Source organism: Gymnoscopelus braueri (genome assembly GCF_963280865.1).
Source record: "Gymnoscopelus braueri genome assembly, chromosome: 17".
Classification (NCBI taxonomy): Eukaryota; Metazoa; Chordata; class Actinopteri; order Myctophiformes; family Myctophidae; genus Gymnoscopelus; species Gymnoscopelus braueri.
This window is the reverse complement of record NC_137617.1, coordinates 48775530-48797104: the sequence shown is the minus strand read 5'-3', so window position 1 is coordinate 48797104 and position 21575 is coordinate 48775530. Positions and strand designations below refer to the sequence as shown.

The 21575-nt window shown below is 44.4% G+C and overlaps 2 protein-coding genes and 1 long non-coding RNA gene across 3 annotated transcripts in view; 2 read left to right on the top strand and 1 right to left on the bottom strand.

The window, feature by feature from the left end:
* LOC308105257 (mamu class II histocompatibility antigen, DR alpha chain-like) overlaps positions 1–21575 on the top strand; it is a 305525-nt gene that overhangs the window by 159901 nt on the left and 124049 nt on the right. The gene's annotated exons all lie outside the window — the stretch shown is intronic.
* The window catches only part of LOC308105259, a 106305-nt gene that overhangs the window by 61259 nt on the left and 23471 nt on the right, over positions 1–21575 (bottom strand). The gene's annotated exons all lie outside the window — the stretch shown is intronic.
* twnk (twinkle mtDNA helicase) lies at positions 5–20829 on the top strand. Its single transcript, XM_080454901.1, has 9 exons — positions 5–65; positions 2912–3446; positions 5004–5198; positions 6934–7344; positions 9148–9442; positions 11345–11585; positions 13928–14035; positions 14876–15017; positions 18625–20829. Exons 2-9 carry the CDS (start codon positions 2940–2942, stop codon positions 19012–19014), a joined length of 2289 nt encoding a protein of 762 aa, XP_080311027.1. The 5' UTR covers positions 5–65; positions 2912–2939; the 3' UTR covers positions 19015–20829.

Genomic DNA, 21575 nt, shown 5'->3' with positions numbered 1-21575 from the left:
AGACGCACCAGCAAAAAGCCCGGGTCGCAGACAGCATGGAGGAACATGTATGGATGTAACAGTGTGTGAGTACAATGTTGTTTATCTGCATGTTATGGGCTGTTATGAGATGTTCATGTACTGTAGAGGCTCATGTTCACATGTAGCATGATGTGTATGTTATGGAAAACACACCATATAGTACATACATGTATTATGTGACCTTCCTTCCACACTGGATATACAGGATAGGATAGCTGTAGTATACAACCCTCGTAGACGTATTTATGATTCTGACGTTTTCAATCTACGAGAGTTGTAGGGTGCACTTCCCATAGTGACCTGGACTTTCTGCACTATGCCCCGTAGACACTCCAAACATTGTACAAAATGAAAATAAAGGTGCTTACCGCCTAGCCCCAAATGTTAACTGGGTCTACGGGGTAGTAGTGTAATGTAATAATCCATATCTTTCAATGAAGTAGTGTTTTAATGCCGTCTGTGGCCGAACGCCATTTTTTCACCCCCGTTTACTTCCTGTTTACATTTAGTGTAATTCCGGGTTCCACCGGATGCGCCCCGTCACTACCCGTCACTACCGCCCATTGGGAACTTCTGACAGAATCGGCCACAGACGGCATTAAAACACTTATTTATTGAAAGATATGGATTATTACATTACACTACTACCCCGTAGACCCAGTTAACATTTGTGGCTCGGCGGTAAGCACCTTTATTTTCATTTTGTACAATGTTTGGAGTGTCTACGGGGCATAGTGCAGAAAGTCCAGGTCACTATGGGAAGTGCACCCTACAACTCTCGTAGATTGAAAACGTCAGAATCATAAATACGTCTACGAGGGTTGTATACTACAGCTAGGTGGGCACTAAATAGGGACATCTGGGCACCTCCATGTAAAAGAGAATATTTGAAAAATGTTCTTAAGTCATTTAAAAATATACATGAGGTGAACATGCACGGTACATCATTATAATAAAAAATACTACTACTAATAATAATATTAATATTAATATTAAGTCATGTAAAGTATACATGATGTGAACATCATTATCAGACTAAATTGTATCCTTCAACTTCTTGTTTATGCCCCAAAATGACTGCAAATACAGGTTTTGTAGCAATTTGTAGCCGTTGTAGAAAGTGTAGATTTTAATTGTGGAAGGGCTAAGCATGTTCTAATCATGTATACTTGACCTTACTTATGTTCCAAATATATATATTTTTTTAAATAGCCAATTTAACACCGAGGTGCCCACTCCTCCTTAGTGCCCACTTATCCTGTTCCCTCCACACTGGAGGGTCAGTTCATTGTGCAGTGTGTGGTGTATAGGTGTAGCAGGTGTCCTGCTGTTTGTTACACATGTCTACGTACTAATAATTAGACATTATTTGGAGTGTATATATCTAGCTGGTTGGCTAAGGTATTCTACCATTTATATTCTGTGGGCTATATTCTAGTCATATTCTTATTGTCTGTGTATTTTCCTGTCTGTTTGCCACATATATATCCTATTTATACCAGGCAGTAACCATGGGAACATGCAACTCTGTATGATAAATGATAATACTGTCGCTGTCAAGTGGAAACCCTGTCAAGAAACATTCCCTTTTCATTATTTTATTTTAGTATACAAAAGGTGAAAATAGCAGATCTACAATCTACGAGCTTGTAGATCTGCTATTTTCGTGACACTCTTGTATGATGAAGCAGAGCATTCATTTATGGGGGAAATATGTGAAACATGGAGATACAAGGTTTCAACAGAAACAATACAGTATATTAGTATGGTCATTCACTGTGTGTACTGATGCTGTTATCTGTCACTGTCACACCCATCAGGTTTTTTACATGTTTCTACACTTTATAATCTACTATTTAGCACTACTTGTACAACTTTTATAATTTTTTACCTTGTATATATGTTGTAGATTGTTGTTAGCACAGTCTGGTGGAGTCTGCAACAGGACTGGAAAAATACAGCCTAGAGCCCAAGCTCAGCGCTACTGGCTCTGGTCTGTGAGATCTGGTCCGCTGTAGTGTTCTTAGAACCTGGGTGAGATTCCTCCAAGTGGCTTCATGCTCCAACTGAACTCCTGAACCTGCTGACGAGTCTTATGTTCTCTCCTTGAGAGATGCCACATCATACTGCTGAATGATGTCACCACATTGACCTTATATGGAGCTTATGTGGTACCTATGTCCATATATGGTGTGTGTGTGTGTACCGTCTATGACGCCAGCTCGGATTATGGCAGCCTCTTAGACGCTGCCTGCTCCTTATATGGCCTGCTCCTTATATGGGCATCTTGGCCTGCTCCTTATATGGGTATCTTGTATATGGTCTCTGTATAGAGTTTCAGAGCCAACGGTTTGGTAGCTCTATCAGACAAGACCGACCCCCCCCCCCCCCCTTCAACATCTGCCGTCAGTCCATGACCATATATGGGTCACAGCCCGGGCCAATAGCTCGCGTCAGCCTAGCCTCTGTTGTAACCATGGCGATCTAATGTGGTCCAGTAGTGCAGTGGGTCTCAAAGTTTTTCATGTCAAGGACCCCCGGCCCAAATTTAATTTAATTTGGCCACAGACCCCCCCATCTGAAAATGTTTTGTGCCAGGGACTCCCAGAACAGAAGATTTGCATTAAAAAAAAAAGTATTAAAATTGTACGGTTGTTAGCTTGTAGATCTGCTATTTTTGAACAGCCAACGTATAAATGTATAAAGTTGTTAAAATAATTGTGAATGCTGTATTAACACATTTTGCTGGGGACTGGCAGGTGAGCCAGTAGGTTACAAACAGCAGTGGCAAGCAGCAGGAGGCATTCACTGTGAGAAAAGGAGAGTAAAAAAAAATGTGGCTACTCTACTACTATTGTATAATCATAAATAATCCTGTTTTGTTTTGCAGGTTGGATGTCTCTTGAACAGATTACCTCATGTGGAGCAGCTCTCTGCTCAGGGGCTCCACCTGGTGGTCGCAGGTGGCCGGCCGGAGCCGCCCGAGGCTGAGGCTGAGGCTGCCCCCCCACAAACACTATTCACAGTCCGCTGTGAGACTCCTAACCCGGACGCAGCACGCTCAGACGTCGTGCGGCCGTCATGCGGGCTTCTCACACAGATGGCTCTTGGCCGGCGACCCCCCGCCGGCCCTCCTCGGCGCGTCCAGGAGGCACAGGAACGACACCAAGTCCATCCCCGCCGGCCCCGTCACGTCGGTCACCGACATCAAACACTACCTGCGCTCCAAGGACGTCCCGTTCCACGACGGCTACAGCTGCCTGCACGCCCCCAGCATCTTCGTGGATCCTTCGGCGGCGGCGAAGGGAGGATCCACTCCTCCTTCTTCTTCGGGGAAAGAGGACTTCTCCATGTTCATCGACAAAACCACGGGCCAGTTCCTGTGCAAGGACACGCTGATGGAGGGCAGCTGGGAGGACCTGCAGGTAGGGATTAGGGCTGGTCAATTAATATTCCTCGAATATGGGGAAAATATGTATATTCTAATATGAACATTTATATAATAGTAACAGTTAAAGGGATTGTAGGCAACATTAAGCCTAAATTTGAAAAATACCTCTATATATATATTTAGCATTTTTCCCCCTCTATCAGCCACTATATAATGATGCTGGGGTGTTTTCCTGCATTGAAACACAGTCCTCTTTCTGAAATCCGTATTTTCCCTACTATTCAGGTTACACATCCGGGTATCCGGTCCGTAAATTAACTCACGCATGTGCGCATCCGTGCGCCTCCGTGTCCGTGTGAACTTTTTACTTTCGGTTTTAAAATGCTCTCAAACTTCGTTTTGGAGGCACATAATTTACTTTTCTAAAAGCGTTTGGATAGAATTTAGTTGTTTAACTTCATATATGTGGTCAATTTGTCATGAAAGAGCCTATTTAAAAATAAAAATTCAGAGAACCGGCAGGGGCGGGCAGTTCCGCGAATTGTATCCGAATAAAGTAACCTATATTCGGCATGGACGGTTTAGAAGTCTCCTTACTCTATGGAAGTCCTCCGTGCGTCACCCCCTGGTGGTCGGGGAAACGAACTGCTGGATTTTTTTTCTTTGTTTATCTCTGAATCGCCTACAATCCCTTTAATCTTTCACTCAAGAGGGGCAACGCCCGTCGCAAGTTGATGATGTAATTTGCCCATGCGTGGTACAGCCCTATGGAATTTATGGAATGCATGTGAACATAGAAACCAACGTAATACTTCCTAAGGTTAACACATTGATTGCCAAGATATTAAACATAGTTTTCTATCCCCTTGCCAGCGTATAATTACCTCAATCCGATGATATTTGAAACGCCGTGGAACCGACACTGTGTCCCAAAAACACTAACAAAATAGTCCCCGTGGGTTAGCGGAGGTATCGGTGTATCCATAGTAACGACAACGTTCCAACCGCGATCCGCCATTTTGGGGCTTCGGCCCGCTGAAAACTAGTGGTTTTCAATGCAAAAAAAAGAAACTGAGTTACAGCTGCCGATGGCTTCCTGTTTTTTTGGAGCGACGTCACATCCACATTTTACTTCTTTGAGTGACGATCGATCATTCCAAAGCTGGGTTAGGTCGCCCCCTTGTGGAATTGTCCCAAAAAAATGAAAGAACGCATCAATGCGATCTTGGCAATCAATGTGTTAATATGAGCATCAAAACATTATTTTAAATGTTTTATCTTCACATGCATTCCATAAATTCCACAAGGCTAGAGCACACATGGACAAATTACATCATCAACTTGCGACGGGCATCGCCCCTATTGAGTGAAAGATGAACTGTTTCTAAAATAAATACAATATTTAAGGCGTTTTTAATTTGACATTTTAGTTATAGAGGACAATTATAATGTGTTACGGCATATTTGGCTTATTAGCCAGGGATCCTTTCAAGCATATTTTGATTGTCGCGATAATATCGTTTAATCGCAAGAATCTTTGCCACAGTAATCATGTGACATCATGTCATTCTCTCATCCCTACCTCCTGCAGGACTGTCTGGAGGTGATGAGGAAGGAGGAGCAGGCCTTCCTCCAGCCCAACGGCCTGCTGGGATACCTGGAGAGCCCCGAGGAGGAGCAGGAGAGGCAGTGCGAGCAGAGGGAGGCGCAGAGGATCTGGTCCAGCTCCGTACCGCTCTCCGACGTCGACGACGAGGAGGTCCAGCTGATCAAAACTATGTTTCAGGTATATGTGTAAGCCCTGTCCAAATTATGACATAATCACCTAATTATTTGAGATAATTCCAATTATTATTTGCATAATCGTCATAATCGTTTCCATGTTGAAAAATGTACATACATTTTAAAATATAAAAAAGCTGAAAATCTGAATGAGCTGAGCTGAATGCATGTGAGAAAAAAAAAACTCGAATCGATATTTTAAACATTTTAATGTTTTTTTTGCACATGTATTCCATTAACTCCATAGAGTTAGACCACACATGGACAAATTACATCATCCACCTGTGACGGGCATTGCCCCTATTGATTGAAAGATGAACCGTTTCTAAAATAAGTAAAATATTTAAGGTGTTTTGATTTTTTTGATTTTAGTTATAGAGGGCAATTATAATGTATTAAGGCATATTTGGCTTATTATGAAAAAGGTAGTGCACGCACATCCGTGGCCCAGGTGCAAGACAAACAAAGTATCATCAAAAAAGAATAGAGTCTGCACACTGGTAAAGTTGCAAAAAGCTCTGCTTGGTATGTTATTGCTCATCAACGTTTCGGCCTGTTCAGACCTTCACCAGGACATATATAGTGGAAAAGGGCATACATTACACACACGTTTATATAGGTTACCACTATGCAATGATCGGCTCACCCCAATAGGGTAAGTGAGGTCACAGTCAACTCAATCAGGAGGTTGGCTAATGCATAAAGTAAAAAAATATATCTGGAAATAAACAGTGTGCACCCATCCCAGGATCCAAAATAGCAATAAACAAATATACATTTAAAGTTTCCCAAGACTAATACATTTAATTATAAATATATATAATAGGTACTCGAAAGAAAAAAGGGCAGGGGGGGGAGACATGGTGACATGCAGCTACAGTATAGGACATGGAGTGTTTTTTGTTTAAAGGGTTGGCTTATTAGCCAGGGATACTTTTAAATATGCCATTCACAAGGTATCAAGAAGACTCACTCCAAAACCAACTCACCCCATTGCTAGGAAAACTCACTCCGGAAAACTCACCCCACAGGGTAGGAAAACTCACCCCCAAGATTTTCGGGGGTAGGAAAACTCACCCCAGGACCTGAGAAAACTCACTCCGGAAAACTCACCCCAATGGTTTTTAACTTTGTGAGCTTTCCATTTTCACAGAATGCTTGGGGTAAAACTTTTTCAGTCATCCGCGGACTTCTTTTTTTCGCCGATAAAGTATAGTTTTGGACCATGACGGAGGCGCGCCGACTCAGCAGACCTTGAGGCTGAGGAGTTGCGCCCGAGCGCCTCCAGGCGCGAGTGCCCGCAACGACCAGCCGATGGTCTGCTAGTCGAATCAGCGCCGTCCGAGTTATGTACCGATAGGGACAGAATAGTAAATATTTTTGGTGGGGACTGCGTTTGCCCCACTGACTGCGTTTGCCCCACTCACTGCGTTTGCCCCACTGACTGCGTTTGCCCCAACTGCCACTCAAAGTGACTACTGGCCAATCACAGTGCGTCTCCCCCGGGGTGAGTTTTCCACCCCCGGGGTGAGTGTTCCGGAGTGAGTTTTCTCAGGTCCTGGGGTGAGTTTACCCACCCCCCGGGGTGAGTGTTCCTAGCTCCGGGGTGAGTTTTCCTTTTTGAGTTGGGGTGAGTTGGTTTTGGAGTGAGTCTTCTTGTATTCATTCACAATGTATGTTATGAACAAAGTGTTCACTGTGTCTGGGAGATAAAGTTGACCTACAACGCGTGCTTTCAGATCACCAGGGTCTCCAACGCCACCCTGAAGAGGTTCGGGGTGCAGCTCTTCAGGCCCACCAAGAGCCTGGTGTTCCCCTGGTTCGGAGGCCCCGCCGCCGAGCTGAAGGGCGTCAAGCTCCTGTCCGCCCAGATGGCCGAGGACGGGGTCAGAGTCCGGTACACCGAGGCCACCGTCCCCAGACCGGGCTCCTACCACAGCCTCTTCGGCCTGCCCCTGGTGGAGGGCAAGGACCAGGAGGTGGTGCTGACGGCCCACGAGCTGGACGCGCTGGCCGCCAGCCAGGCCACGGGCCTCCCCAGCGTGGCGCTGCCCCGCGGCATCAGCTGCCTCCCGCCCGCCTTGCTGCCGTACCTGGAGCAGTTCAAGCGGGTCACCCTGTGGCTGGGAGGGGACATGCGCTCCTGGGAGGTAGGGATCAGTGGTGGAAAAAGTACTCAAATTCTTTACTTAAGTAAAAGTACCAATACTGCAATATAAAAATACTCTGTTACAAGTAAAAGTCCAGAATTAAAAATGTACTTGAGTAAAAGTACAAAAGTATTGGCATCAAAATGTACTTAAAGTACCAAAAGTAAAATGACTAAATATTTGAAAATAGCCGATCTACAAGCTCACAACGCGTCGCGATGCGACGCGTTGTGAGCTTGTAGATCGGCTATTTTCAAATAGCCTAGGTTTAAAATAGGGCTAAAGTGTTTAATGTATGTTTTATAATGTAATAATTTATATCTGAAAAGTAACTAGTAACTAAAGTTTTCAAATAATTGTAGTGGAGTAAAAGTACAATATTTGCCTCTGAGATGTAGTGGAGTAGAAGTAAAAGTATAGACAATTGGAAATACCCCAGAAAAGTAAAAGTACCTCAAAATTGTACTTAAGTACAGTACTTGAGTAAATGTACTTAGTTACTTTACACCACTGGAGGTAGGGATCATGGGTCAGAATAATCGAATATTCTAATAATCTATTTTTGTCGTTGTTGCTATAATCGTGATTTTTGTACTTTGGGCTATTCAAAAATAGCAGATCTACAAGCTCGTAGCGCGGCACCGAGTGCCGCGCTACGAGCTTGTAGATCTGCTATTTTGTTTAGAAAAATCGTGCAAATTTGGGCAAATCTTTGAATATATATATATTATTTTTTTTAAAGCGAACATTTTTAACTCAAATCTTTGCTTCTGGGGGATTCTACAAATGTCTTTTTTTAAACTTATGTTGCTATATATCAGTGGTTCTATTGTCTTTGTTTATTTAACCCTTTAAGACCTGAGGCGATTCTTAAAAATGTTTTCTAAATCCTAACAGTTTTTGGAAAAAAATCTGAAAAATATTTTTTCACGATTTTTCAAAAATAGCAGATCTACAAGCTCATAGCGCGGCACTCGGTGCCGCGCTATGAGCTTGTAGATCTGCTATTTTTGAATAGCCAAAGAAATCTAAAGTGACACAGATGCGTTCCAGGTATCAATGGGTTAAAAAAAAAAACAGTTTATAGGCCAATGCAATGCTGTTATTGTAACCTGGATGGTCATTTGATGAAAATACTATCCTATACTAATCCCCCCCAAAACATAACAAAAAAACATGGAAAACGATTAAAAAATATATATATATATATATTGGGGGAAAAAACGGGAGGGGGGGGGATTGGTCGAATATAAGAATAATCGTTATTAACACATTGAATGCCAGTCGCGTAGATCTACGCGAACCTATTTAAAGCCGCAGCGTGCCAGTCGCGTAGATCTACGCGAACCGCCGATTCCCATTGATATTGCCCCAGGTGCACTTTCCGGATTTTTTTGATCCATTTCCGTTTCCGGTTTCCGGTCGGAAACGGAATTATTCGGGTTCCGGTTTTTTCGATCGTATCCGCTTCCTGTCTGGGATCCTGTTTAAAACTCGATTTTCTCGGTTGTTGTTTTTCTCCTCGCTGATCACTGTTTACCGTTGATCGGCTGTAGCTTCAAGATGGCGGCTCGCATTTGGAAACTGTTTTCGCTGGCCGTTTCTCACAGATCCGCTGTGTGTTTAGAACCAAATGAACGCGCACTTTTAACTTATTTAGCGAGGTCTGTGGCGACATGAAAAAAACAAAAAAACAACAATAAAACGCTGGCACTGGTGAGTACATTATGAGATTAAACTCTGGCATGGAATGTGTTAATAGAATCATAGTAATCGAATTTCATTTTGGTCACTTTTACACAGGCCTCCAAGATCTTCTCCCGGAAGCTGGGTCTGAAGCGCTGCTCGCTGGTGCGCCCGGGGGAGTTCCAGCCCTGTCCCGCGGAGGCCCTGGCTCAGGGCAAGAACCTGTCCCTCATCGTCAAGGCCTCCATCCCGGCGGGACACAAGTCCATCGTGTCCTTCAAGCAGCTCCGAGACGACGTCTACGGGGAGCTGGCCGACGTCGAGCAGATGGCCGGGGTGAAGTGGACCAGGTTCCCGGAGCTCAACAGGATCCTGAAAGGCCACCGCAAGGGGGAGCTGACTGTCTTCACAGGTATGTTAGAGTGGTGAGAGTTAAAGGTTCTATGACATTCATTTTCACTTTTTTTATTTTCAATGTTTTATTTGGGGTTTTATGACCTCAATTACACCCAAAAAACCTGAACTTAGAACATTCAGTGGATTTTCTGTGGTCTGGGGTTTTCTGAATAATTAGGCTGAAAAGTAATCTGAGCTTGGCCCTTCGACAGTGAGGTCACAGTCAATTAATCCCGCCCACTCTCCTCCTCGCCCCTCCCCTCCCCTATCCTTTCCTTTGGGGGGGGCGGAGCAGAGGCGATGATTGACAGGCAAAATCCCTCACCAGCGACACCCGCAGGCAAAGATTTTTTTTTCCATTGCAGTTGAAAAGGCTTTAGAAATGTGAGAGAAAAACACCTGCCATGGATCACTGGAATGGAATTTTCACTTAAAACTTTTTGTACACTTTTGAAGGACCATGACAAAGACTTTGAATGTGGTGTAAAAGTGAATGTCATTAAACCTTTAACTACTTCAGCGAGCCCCATGTACTTTATTGTAGGACGAATAGCGAGAATAGCTGATCTACAAACTCACAGTCACAATGCTATTTTGGAGTTGTTTAATGATTCTTGAAAAAGCATATATGACACGACATGCCCAACAGAGGGACACCAGGTTGAAAGTGGTAAAAACTATACATTATGACATATTTTCCAGTGTTCAGGCCATTATTTATGCTGATATTTTCAACAGTCCAAAAATATTTTAATGTTGAGTGTTTTGAGGCATTTTGAAATCGAGTTTACAATCAGTAAATCCATAACAATAACCATCTTTTTGGTGTCCTAATAACTTAATAAGTGTCTACTAAGTTGAAAATATTAAGCAGGTAAAAATGGTAAATGGTGCATTTGTATAGCACCTTTCTCCAAAGGACTTTACAATGTCCATTACATTCACACTCACACATTCATTCATTCACACACACACACACACACACACACACACACACACACACACACACACACACACACACACACACACACACACACACACACACACACTCACACTCACACACCGATGGTGGAAGAAACCATGCAAGGCGGCTCAGCGACTCGCTCTCAGGCTGCATTAGAGCCTATATGATGTGGTATGCGCCTAGGCCATCGGTGCCCATTCAAGCCCTACTTGATCGTTCTACAGCAGCGTCACTCAAAAGAAGCAGATCCACAAGCTCTCACGCCCGCGTTTCAAGCTCCTAGATCTGCTACTTTTGCTATTTTTGATTTTAACCCATTCAATCCGTGTCATTTTAGATTTTAGCTATAACTATTCTTTTATACTTTTGGCTATTCAAAAATAGCAGATATACAAGCTCATAGCGTGGCACCGAGTGCTGCGCTACAAGCTTGTAGATCAGCAATTTTGGTGGGAAAGATCGTGAAAATGTGTGCAAATCTTTGAATATATATGTTTGTTTTTTAAAGCGATCATTTTTAACTCAAATCTTTGCTTCTGGGGATTCTACAAATGTCTTCTAAATCCTAACAGTTTATTATTTTTTTTACTTATGTTGCTATAATATCAGTGGTTCTCAAACTTTTTTCATGTCAAGAACCCCCAAAATGATATGCATTTGTCCACGGACCCCCATCTCAAAACACTTTGCTCCAAGGACCCCCAGAAGCAATGATTTGAGTTAAAATGTATATATATATATTCAAAGATTTGCTCAAATTTTCATGATTTTTCAAGCCGCGATATGAGCTTGTAGATCTGCTATTTTTTGAATAGCCAAAGAAATCTTAAAATGACACAGATGCGTTCCTGGATTGAATGGGTTAAATTCTGAAAAGTAACTGTTTGGAACATAATGAGGTTTTCCACCCTGACAGAGACTGAGATTTCTTTCCCTTTCTTTTATTTCCTCCAGGTCCTACGGGCAGTGGGAAGACCACCCTCATCAGCGAGGTGGCGTTGGACCTGTGCACGCAGGGCGTCAACACGCTGTGGGGGAGCTTCGAGATCAACAACGTGCGCCTGGCCAAGATCATGCTCACCCAGTTCTCCATGCAGAGGCTGGAGGACAACCTGGAGCGGTACGACTACTGGGCCGACCGCTTCGAGGAGCTGCCGCTCTACTTCATGACCTTCCATGGGCAGCAGAACCTCAAGTAAGTCTACTTCATGACCTTCCATGGGCAGCAGAACCTCAAGTAAGTCTACTTAGACTACTTCATGACCTTCCATGTAAGTAAGTCTACTTCATGACCTTCCATGGGCAGCAGAACCTCAAGTAAGTCTACTTCATGACCTTCCATGGCCAGCAGAACCTCAAGTAAGTCTACTTAGACTACTTCATGACCTTCCATGTAAGTAAGTCTACTTCATGACCTTCCATGGGCAGCAGAACCTCAAGTAAGTCTACTTAGACTACTTCATGACCTTCCATGTAAGTAAGTCTACTTCATGACCTTCCATGTAAATAAGTCTACTTCATGACCTTCCATGTAAGTAAGTCTACTTCATGACCTTCCATGTAAGTAAGTCTACTTCATGACCTTCCATGGCCAGCAGAACCTCAAGTAAGTCTACTTCATGACCAGTGGTGTAAAGCAACTAAGTACATTTACTTAAGTACTGTACTTAAGTACAATTTTGAGGTATTTGTACTTTACTTGAGTATTTCCACTTTCCAATACTTTTACTTCTACTCCACTACATCTCAGAGGCAAATATTGAACTTTTACTCCACTACAATTATTTGAAAACTTTAGTTACTAGTTACTTTGCAGATAGAAATGATCACATTATAAACCATACATTAACCACTTTAGCCCTATTTTATACCTAGGCTATTTGAAAATAGCAGATCTACAAGCTCACAACGCGTCGCTATTGAGCTTGTAGATCTGCTATTTTCAAACATTTTTGTACTTTTGCTTTTGGTACTTTAAGTACATTTTGATACCAATAAATACTTTTGTACTTTTACTCAAGTACATTTTTAATTCCGAACTATTACTTGTAACAGAGTACTTCCACATTGCAGTATTGATACTTTTACTTAAGTAACACATTTGAGTACTTTTTCCACCACTGTTCATGACCTTCCATGGCCAGCAGAACCTCAAGTGAGTCCTGCTTTCTGTCAGACACTCAGGGCCCTATTATGCGTGACTTAAATCCGCGTCTTAGGCGATAATTAGGTGATAACGCCACCATCTTATGCTCAATCCCTATTATGCAAGGTGCGCTGAACGCAAACACTTAACACATTGATTGCCTAGATCGAGTTAACTCGTTTTTCAAATCCATCGCTTGCGTGCCGCAATTCTGAAGAACGAGTTTACTCGTTCTTTGGAATTTTCATTGTTTAATCTGTGATCACACTGTTCTGTTTATTTTTCATCATCAGTTTCATTTTCCACTTACGTCACACTCACCCGGAGCCGGATGCATAACGCAGATTCCGTTTCCGGGTCAAATTTTTTTCCCCCGGTCATTTTCGGACAGAATAGGGAAAAACTAGTTTTTTCACACGGTATAAAAAACGAACAGAGAGCTCCACTTCTATTTTCTTTGGTCTGGGTGACTAACAGTCATCGTCTTCGTGTATCACAACGGTCTGAAGGCCGATCGGTGATTGTCGAAGACGTCACATCCGGTTATGACGTATGGGCTGTTTGAGCCTGTTTGGGAGGGGGGAGCGAGTCAGCGAGTGATCGAGTTGTCTATCTACTGCTCTCTGCTGGTCGATTTGTCGTATGTGTTTAAAAACGCAACCAGATAAGCTATTTGAATGAAAAAGTACAAAAAAAACAAAACACAAAAATCGCTGGCACAGGGGTGAGTACATTATGAATAAACTCTGGCAGTCAATGTGTTAAGTAATAAGACTTGCCAGCATGTTTTACGCATGGGGGGGGGGGGTGTTCATATGTTAATTTAGGGCGCAATGCGGTATCTGCTATTATGCACCTTCACTTAAAAAGACTCAGCGCATACCGCTAAGACGTGGTCAGACCACGTCTTAAGTGCAAAAAGAAATGTTATGTTGTAAGGACACCGGCCGCGACGGGCGCGCAGAGCGCATGATGCATATATATATCAGCAAGAGGTTCACATTTAACTATAGCCGTACTCAGTCAACTCTGAACCGATTCTTAACATTTTATATTCTCTATAATCTGTGAAGGGTCTTTTTTCATTGCAGTCTTGCAGAAATAATATGAATACTATTATGGGGATGAAATCCTATAGGCTACACAATATATTGGAAATGACCAAAATTAATATAATTGCAGATGCCTTGCAGATGCCTGGCAATTATTTAATTAATTACCGATATACAAGCTTGTACAGCTAGTAGGAGCATTAACCTCTCTCTCTCTCTCTCTCTCTCTCTCTCTCTCTCTCTCTCTCTCTCTCTCTCTCTCTCTCTCTCTCTCTCTCTCTCTCTCTCTCTCTCTCTCTCTCTCTCTCTCTCTCTCTCTCTCTCTCTCCATGTGTTCAGGATAGTGTTAGACACCATGCAGCATGCTGTGTACATGTATGACATCAACCACGTCATCATTGACAACCTACAGTTCATGATGGGACAGGAGCAGCTCTCCATAGACAAGTGAGTGACATTTTACCAGTTAAATAAAAACTACCAACTAAATAAAAACTAATCTATGATAACTAAAACTAAGACTGAATATATTGACAAGTTCGTCAACAAACAAAAAACTAGACTAAAATGTTGGTGAGGGACGGATTTTATGCTTGGTTGCGCTCGGGTGTTGCGCTCTGAAAATAGCCGATCTACAAGCCCACAACGCGTCGCGCTGCGATACGTTGTGGGCTTGTAGAAATACCCCCTTTAAGGTCTTCATTTGGTAACTTTGGTCAATTTCCTCCCATTCAGGTATATGTAGAAATGTGTACAACAATTGAACTAAAATCTACTGACATTCAGTTTGTTATTAGTTTATGGTTTAATATTCATTGTGAAACGTAAACTAACACAGTGGTTCTCAACCTTTTCAGGCTGTGACCCCCCAAAATAATCATATTTGAACTGGGGACCCCCCAAAATAATCATATTTGAACTGGGGACCCCCCACCCTGACAAGCACTTGTTTGACTTGGTTCCACAGATAAATATTGTGAAAATAGCCGATCTACAAGCTCCGCGAGGCGTTGAGAGGCGTTTCTGCCTCTTTCTTATATTATTTGACAATTTGACCAGTTTTTATAGTATAGTTTGTTGATTATTTTTGATGCAGTAATGGTCATTTTTCTGTTCTTTCTTTTTTTTCTTTTTTTTTTTTGGAGGTATTAAAAAGGTCTTAAAGTCCTTAAATTGTCACTTCCCCAAAAAAATCATGTGGGGACCCCCCTGGGGGTCCCGACCCACAGGTTGAGAACCACTGAACACTAACAGATAATTAATGACGTGTTCGTTGTGAACGTTCAGGTTCGCCCTGCAGGACCACATCATCGGCGCGTTCAGGAAGTTTGCCACCAACAGCAGCTGCCACATCACCCTGATCATCCACCCCAGGAAGGAGGAGGACGACAGGGATCTGCAGACTGCATCCATCTTTGGAACGGCGAAGGTAAAGGAGGAGAGGCACTGGTTCACCATCACTGTGATTTGTCACGTCATCACAGTTTCATGGATTATACGCAGTGGTGGAGAAAGTACTCAAATGTTTTACTCAAGTAAAAGTATCAATACTGCAATTTAGAAGTACTCCCGTCACAAGTAAAAGTCCGGAATTCAAAATTTACTTGAGTAAAATTGCAAAAGTATTGGTATCAAAATGTACTTAAAGTACCAAAAGTAAAAGTGCTGAAATGTTTGAAAATAGCCGATCTACAAGCTCACAACGCGTCGCGATGCGACGCGTTGTGAGCTTGTAGATCTGCTATTTTCAAATATAGCCTAGGTATGAAATAGGGCTAAAGTGGTTAATGTATGTTTTATAATGTAATAGTTTATATCTGCAAAGTAACTAGTAACTAAAGTTTTGAAACGATTGTAGTGGAGTAAAAGTATAATATTTGCCTCTCAGATGAAAAGTACTGGAAATACTCCAGTAAAGTAAAAAATACCTCAACATTTTAGTACAGTACTTGGAGTAAATATACTTAGTTACTTTACACCACTGATTATAGGTTATTCTCAGTCAGTGATTTCAGTCATTTGGATGCCATAGAAGCCAGCATGTCTTCCATGGCAGTGGTGGGGTAGTAGTGGTGGGGTAGTAGTGGTGGGGTAGTAGTGGTGGGGTAGTAGGTGGGGTAGTAGTGGTGGGGTAGTAGGTGGGGTAGTAGTGGTGGGGTAGTAGGTGGGGTAGTAGTGGTGGGGTAGTAGGTGGGGTAGTAGTGGTGGGGTAGTAGTGGTGGGGTAGTAGTGGTGGGGTAGTAGGTGGGGTAGTAGTGGTGGGGTAGTAGGTGGGGTAGTAGTGGTGGGGTAGTAGTGGTGGGGTAGAAGTGGTGGGGTAGAAGTGGTGGGGTAGTAGTGGTGGGGTAGTAGTGGTGGGGTAGTAGGTGGGGTAGTAGTGGTGGGGTAGTAGTGGTGGGGTAGTAGTGGTGGGGTAGTAGTGGTGGGGTAGTAGTGGTGGGGTAGAAGTGGTGGGGTAGTAGTGGTGGGGTAGTAGTGGTGGGGTAGTAGGTGGGGTAGTAGTGGTGGGGTAGTAGTGGTGGGGTAGTAGTGGTGGGGTAGAAGTGGTGGGGTAGTAGGTGGGGTAGTAGTGATGGGGTAGTAGTGGTGGGGTAGTAGTGGTGGGGTAGTAGTGGTGGGGTAGAAGTGGTGGGGTAGTAGGTGGGGTAGTAGTGGTGGGGTAGTAGTGGTAGGGTAGTAGTGGTGGGGTAGTAGTGGTGGGGTAGTAGTTGTGGGGTAGTAGGTGGGGTAGTAGTGGTGGGGTAGTTGGTGGGGTAGTAGTGGTGGGGTAGTAGGTGTGGGGTAGTAGTGGTGGGGTAGTAGTGGTAGGGTAGTAGTGGTGGGGTAGTAGGTGGGGTAGTAGTGGTGGGGTAGTAGGTGGGGTAGTAGTGGTGGGGTAGTAGTGGTAGGGTAGTAGTGGTGGGGTAGTAGTGGTGGGGTAGTAGTTGTGGGGTAGTAGGTGGGGTAGTAGTGGTGGGGTAGTTGGTGGGGTAGTAGTGGTGGGGTAGTAGGTGTGGGGTAGTAGTGGTGGGGTAGTAGGTGGGGTAGTAGTGGTGGGGTAGTAGTGGTAGTAGTGGTGGGGTAGTAGTGGTGGGGTAGTAGGTGGGGTAGTAGTGGTGGGGTAGTAGTGGTAGTAGTGGTGGGGTAGTAGTGGTGGGGTAGTAGGTGGGGTAGTAGTGGTGGGGTAGTAGTGGTAGTAGTGGTGGGGTAGTAGTGGTGGGGTAGTAGGTGGGGTAGTAGTGGTGGGGTAGTAGGTGGGGTAGTAGTGGTGGGGTAGTTGGTGGTGGTAGTAGTGGTGGGGTAGTAGTGGTGGGGTAGTAGGTGTGGGGTAGTAGTGGTGGGGTAGTAGGTGGGGTAGTAGTGGTGGGGTAGTAGTGGTGGGGTAGTAGGTGGGGTAGTAGTGGTGGGGTAGTAGTGGTGGGGTAGTAGGTGGGGTAGTAGGTGGGGTAGTAGTGGTGGGGTAGTAGTGGTGGGGTAGTAGTGGTGGGGTAGTAGGTGGGGTAGTAGTGGTGGGGTAGTAGTGGTGGGGTAGTAGGTGGGGTAGTATTGGTGGGGTAGTAGGTGGGGTAGTATTGGTGGGGTAGTAGTGGTAGTAGTGGTGGGGTAGTAGGTGGGGTAGTAGTGGTGGGGTAGTAGAGGTGGGTGGGGTAGTAGTGGTGGGGTAGTAGTGGTAGTAGTGGTGGTGGGGTAGTGGTGGTGGGGTAGTAGTGGTGGGGTAGTAGTGGTGGGGTAGTAGAGGTGGGTGGGGTAGTAGTGGTGGGGTAGTAGTGGTGGGGTAGTAGTGGTAGTAGTGGTGGGGTAGTAGTGGTGGGGTAGTAGGTGGGGTAGTAGTGGTGGGGTAGTAGTGGTAGTAGTGGTGGGGTAGTAGAGGTGGGGTAGTAGAGGTGGGTGGGGTAGTAGTGGTGGGGTAGTAGTGGTAGTAGTGGTGGGGTAGTAGTGGTGGGGTAGTAGTGGTGGGGTAGTAGTGGTAGTAGTGGTGGGGTAGTAGGTGGGGTAGTAGAGGTGGGTGGGGTAGTAGTGGTGGGGTAGTAGTGGTGGGGTAGTAGTGGTAGTAGTGGTGGGGTAGTAGGTGGGGTAGTAGAGGTGGGGTAGTAGTGGTGGGGTAGTAGGTGGGGTAGTAGTGGTGGGGTAGTAGTGGTAGTAGTGGTGGGGTAGTAGTGGTGGGGTAGTAGTGGTGGGGTAGTAGTGGTAGTAGTGGTGGGGTAGTAGAGGTGGGTGGGGTAGTAGTGGTGGGGTAGTAGTGGTAGTAGTGGTGGGGTAGTAGTGGTGGGGTAGTAGTGGTGGGGTAGTAGTGGTAGTAGTGGTGGGGTAGTAGGTGGGGTAGTAGAGGTGGGTGGGGTAGTAGTGGTGGGGTAGTAGTGGTGGGGTAGTAGGTGGGGTAGTAGAGGTGGGTGGGGTAGTAGTGGTGGGGTAGTAGTGGTGGGGTAGTAGGTGGGGTAGTAGTGGTGGGGTAGTAGTGGTAGTAGTGGTGGGGTAGTAGTGGTGGGAAAAATGTCTGTCGACTACCTTTTTACACTGACGAAAACTAAATAAAAACTAAATAAAAACTAAACTATGATGACTAAAACTAAGACTAAATATACTGACAATTTCGTCATCAAATATAAACTAGACTAAAACGTTAGGGAGTGACTAGTGAAGTCATTCTATGTTTGGTTGCGCTCGGGTGTTGCGCTCTGAAAATAGCAGCTCTACAAGCTCACAACGCTTCGCGCTGCGGCGCGTTGTGAGCTTGTAGATCTGCTATTTTCAGCATGCAAACCAAGTGTATAATCAGCCATTACGACGCCATCAAGGCACCGCCAACATACATTTTAGTCGACTAAAATCAACTGTAGATTTAGTCGTCTATAATCTTATGATATTCAGTCGACTAAAACTAGACTAAAACTAAAGCATTTCAGATGACTAAAATATGACTAAAACTCAATCAAAATGTGCTGTCAGAATCAACACTGAAAAACGACAAAAGCCCCTTTCCGATTCCAAAAAGCTGCATTGACCCGACGCGGAAAGGTTTTGACCTTTTGACCCCTCCCTCCCTCCCTCCTTTGCAGGCCAGCCAGGAGGCGGACAACGTGCTCATCCTGCAGGAGAAGAAGCTGGTGACGTGTCCCGGCCGCCGGTCGCTGCAGGTCACCAAGAACCGCTACGACGGGGACGTGGGCATCTTCCCGCTGGACTTCCTCAAGGCCTCGCTCACCTTCACGGCTCCCAAAATGAAGAAACTGGCGGCGGCGGCGAAGAAGGCAGAACAAACAGAGAAGAAGAAGTCGGAGACGGCGAAGAAGTCGGAGACGACGGTAGAGACGGTAGAGAAGGGAGATGCGATCGTAGAGAAACTAGCTGCGACGGCGAAGAAAGGGAATGCAGTGGCGAAGAAGTTAGAGACGGCTGCGAAGAAGGGAGGCACGACGGCTAAGAAGGAAGATACAAGCAACAGTTGAGAAGTCGGAGACAACAGCGAAGTAGGGAGAGGCGACTGTCAAAAGAAATAAAGTAGATAAACCAGCCAAAGCAACTAAAACTCCACCATTAAAAGTGATGAGGATTCCGCGGCAGTAAAAGAAACCATCTCAGACTGATTACATAGATCATTGATGATTTGTCACGATTAATTCAGAGTAGCCAATTATTTTGTACCCCCTTTTCCTGCCCAATTTAGTTGTTATTCCAATTAATTCATCCCCACACACATTTCTGTGTCACTGCTGTTGTAGGCTGCCCTAGCTTGTCTGATTTCTTGTCTAGAGGGGCGGGTTTCAAATCAGCGGAGAGAGAATGCGCCTGATCCCATTGGTTCACCGATCTGTCCGTCAGCCCCGCCCCGCTCCGCTCCGCATAACATTTGGAGGGACGCCCACTGCACTCTGGTTGGTTGAGGATGACTCCCACTTCCTATGCCCGGAACATCGACTCGCTGGTCCAGGCTTTTATTTTTTAGCTAAACTAAAAAAAATAAAAGCCTGGAGATCGAGGCTACTGCTGTTGTATCGTACTCCCTCACCTGCCAGTGAGTACTCCTCCCGCCTAGTCTCGTGTGGCCAGACTGTTGCCTCCCACAATTTTTTTATGTTTCCGGTCATACAGTCTGGGACTCGGAAGCCTCCTCCCCACTTCTGTTTCGTCTTTACAGTCGCGCAAATTTATCCTCATATAAATCAAAAAATCATAGAAATCAAAATCATCTAAGCATATGTAGCTTGCTGCTTAGCAGAAATGGAAATTTAAAAATAAAATGTAAAGATATATATTTTTTAAATATCGCAAACGGAAGTGCCAGTTTCCTCTCTCGGATTTCGAGAGGTGTAGTTCCAGACTATATATAGCATTCGGAGATTGTGGAATAGTTGTCTGGCTACGCGTGACTACCTCCCGCCCAACACTCCCCGCTGACAGGCGCCGCCCCAGTCTGTGGGAGTACGTGACCAATATCACCCTCCTCCTCCCCGCCCGGCTTGCCTCCCCCGAACCCGGGCCAATTGTGTTGGCACAGACGCCCGACAAAGCCGGATTCGAACTCACAACCTCCGTGGTGTGGTGGGGAAGGGACTTTACCACTGCGCCGCCCGAGCGCCTGTCACAATGAATTTGTTGTGCCTTTGATGGAGCTTTCAGTGTACGGCTGAACGCATAATGTCATACTGTATTAGAGCTATGGATGAATTACATGCAGGAAATGTACGTTGATTATCAGCTTGCCCTGAGTTGCCTGGGTTACTGCATTAACAACATACGGTACCCAGCATTGGCCAGGTTATGAATGCATGGATGAAATAGGATCTCTCTCTCCCTCTCTACTTCCCTCTCCCTATCCATCTCTCAATCTCTCCCTCGCTGATCAAGCTCTGGTCTGCCTAACAAAGTCCCTCTCGCTTTCTCTCACTCTCTCTCCCTCCGTCCATCCATCCCTCCATTTGTCCATCCCTCTGCTCTCCCTCCCCTTCTCCCTATCCCTCTCCTCTCTCCCTCTGTCTCTCTCTCTCTCTCTCGCTGATCGAGCTCTGGTCCGGCATTACGCACAACAGAAACTATTGCCTAACAGCGTCGATTTGCCAGAACCTGGTGAAGAGGCCTTTCAACAGAACTATGTTGTTCACAGTTTGTTATGAATGTTCCAAGTTGTTGGACTGACGGTTTTTCTACAGCGTTATTATGTATGCGTTGAACACTGTGTGTTAATTATGACTGAACTCTACTGTAAAGTGTTAAGTACATCTGAGGATGAGATTCCGTTCAATAAAGCACTGTTCTACACTGAAGGGATTAATAATGCATTTAATGTTAAAGAAATATTGATTTATTAACACATTCCATCCGGAAACACATCTGTGTTATTTTAGATTTGAACTATAACCATTATTTTATACTTTGGCTATTAAAAAAAGTGTACACATTTGTGCAAATCTTTTAATATATATATTTTTTAAAGCGAACATTTTTAACTCAAATCATTGCTTTTGGGGGGTCCCTGGAATGAAATATTTTGAGTTTTTTTGGTGGGGGGGCCGCGGCCAAATGCATATCATTTTGGGCGTCCTTGACACGAAAACGTTTGAGAACTACTGATATTATAGCAACAAATTTTTTTTTCAAAAAACTGTTTTAGAATCTGCCAAATTGCACACATTTTCCACGATTTTTCCAAAAATTGCAGATCTACAAGCTCATAGCGCGGCACTCGGTGCCGCGCTATGAGGTTGTAGATCTGCAATTTTTTTTAAAGCCAAAGAACTCTAAAATGACACAGATGCGTTCCCGGAATTAATGGGTTAACATTAAAGTTTGTTAATACGTGTAGTCAAAAGTTATGCTAAAAGGATAACACAAAAAAGCCTTGTTTCCATTGTGGTCCATTGTACTCAATAATTAGTGTTGCACAGCTCTGTGTGCTCCAAAGCCTCAGAACTCAGATTAAGCCCTAACTCTAATTAGCTTTAAAAGGTTTATGAATTAATTCATTTCTATCTCACACAAGAGCTTGATGAAGCGCCCTGCATGCATTATC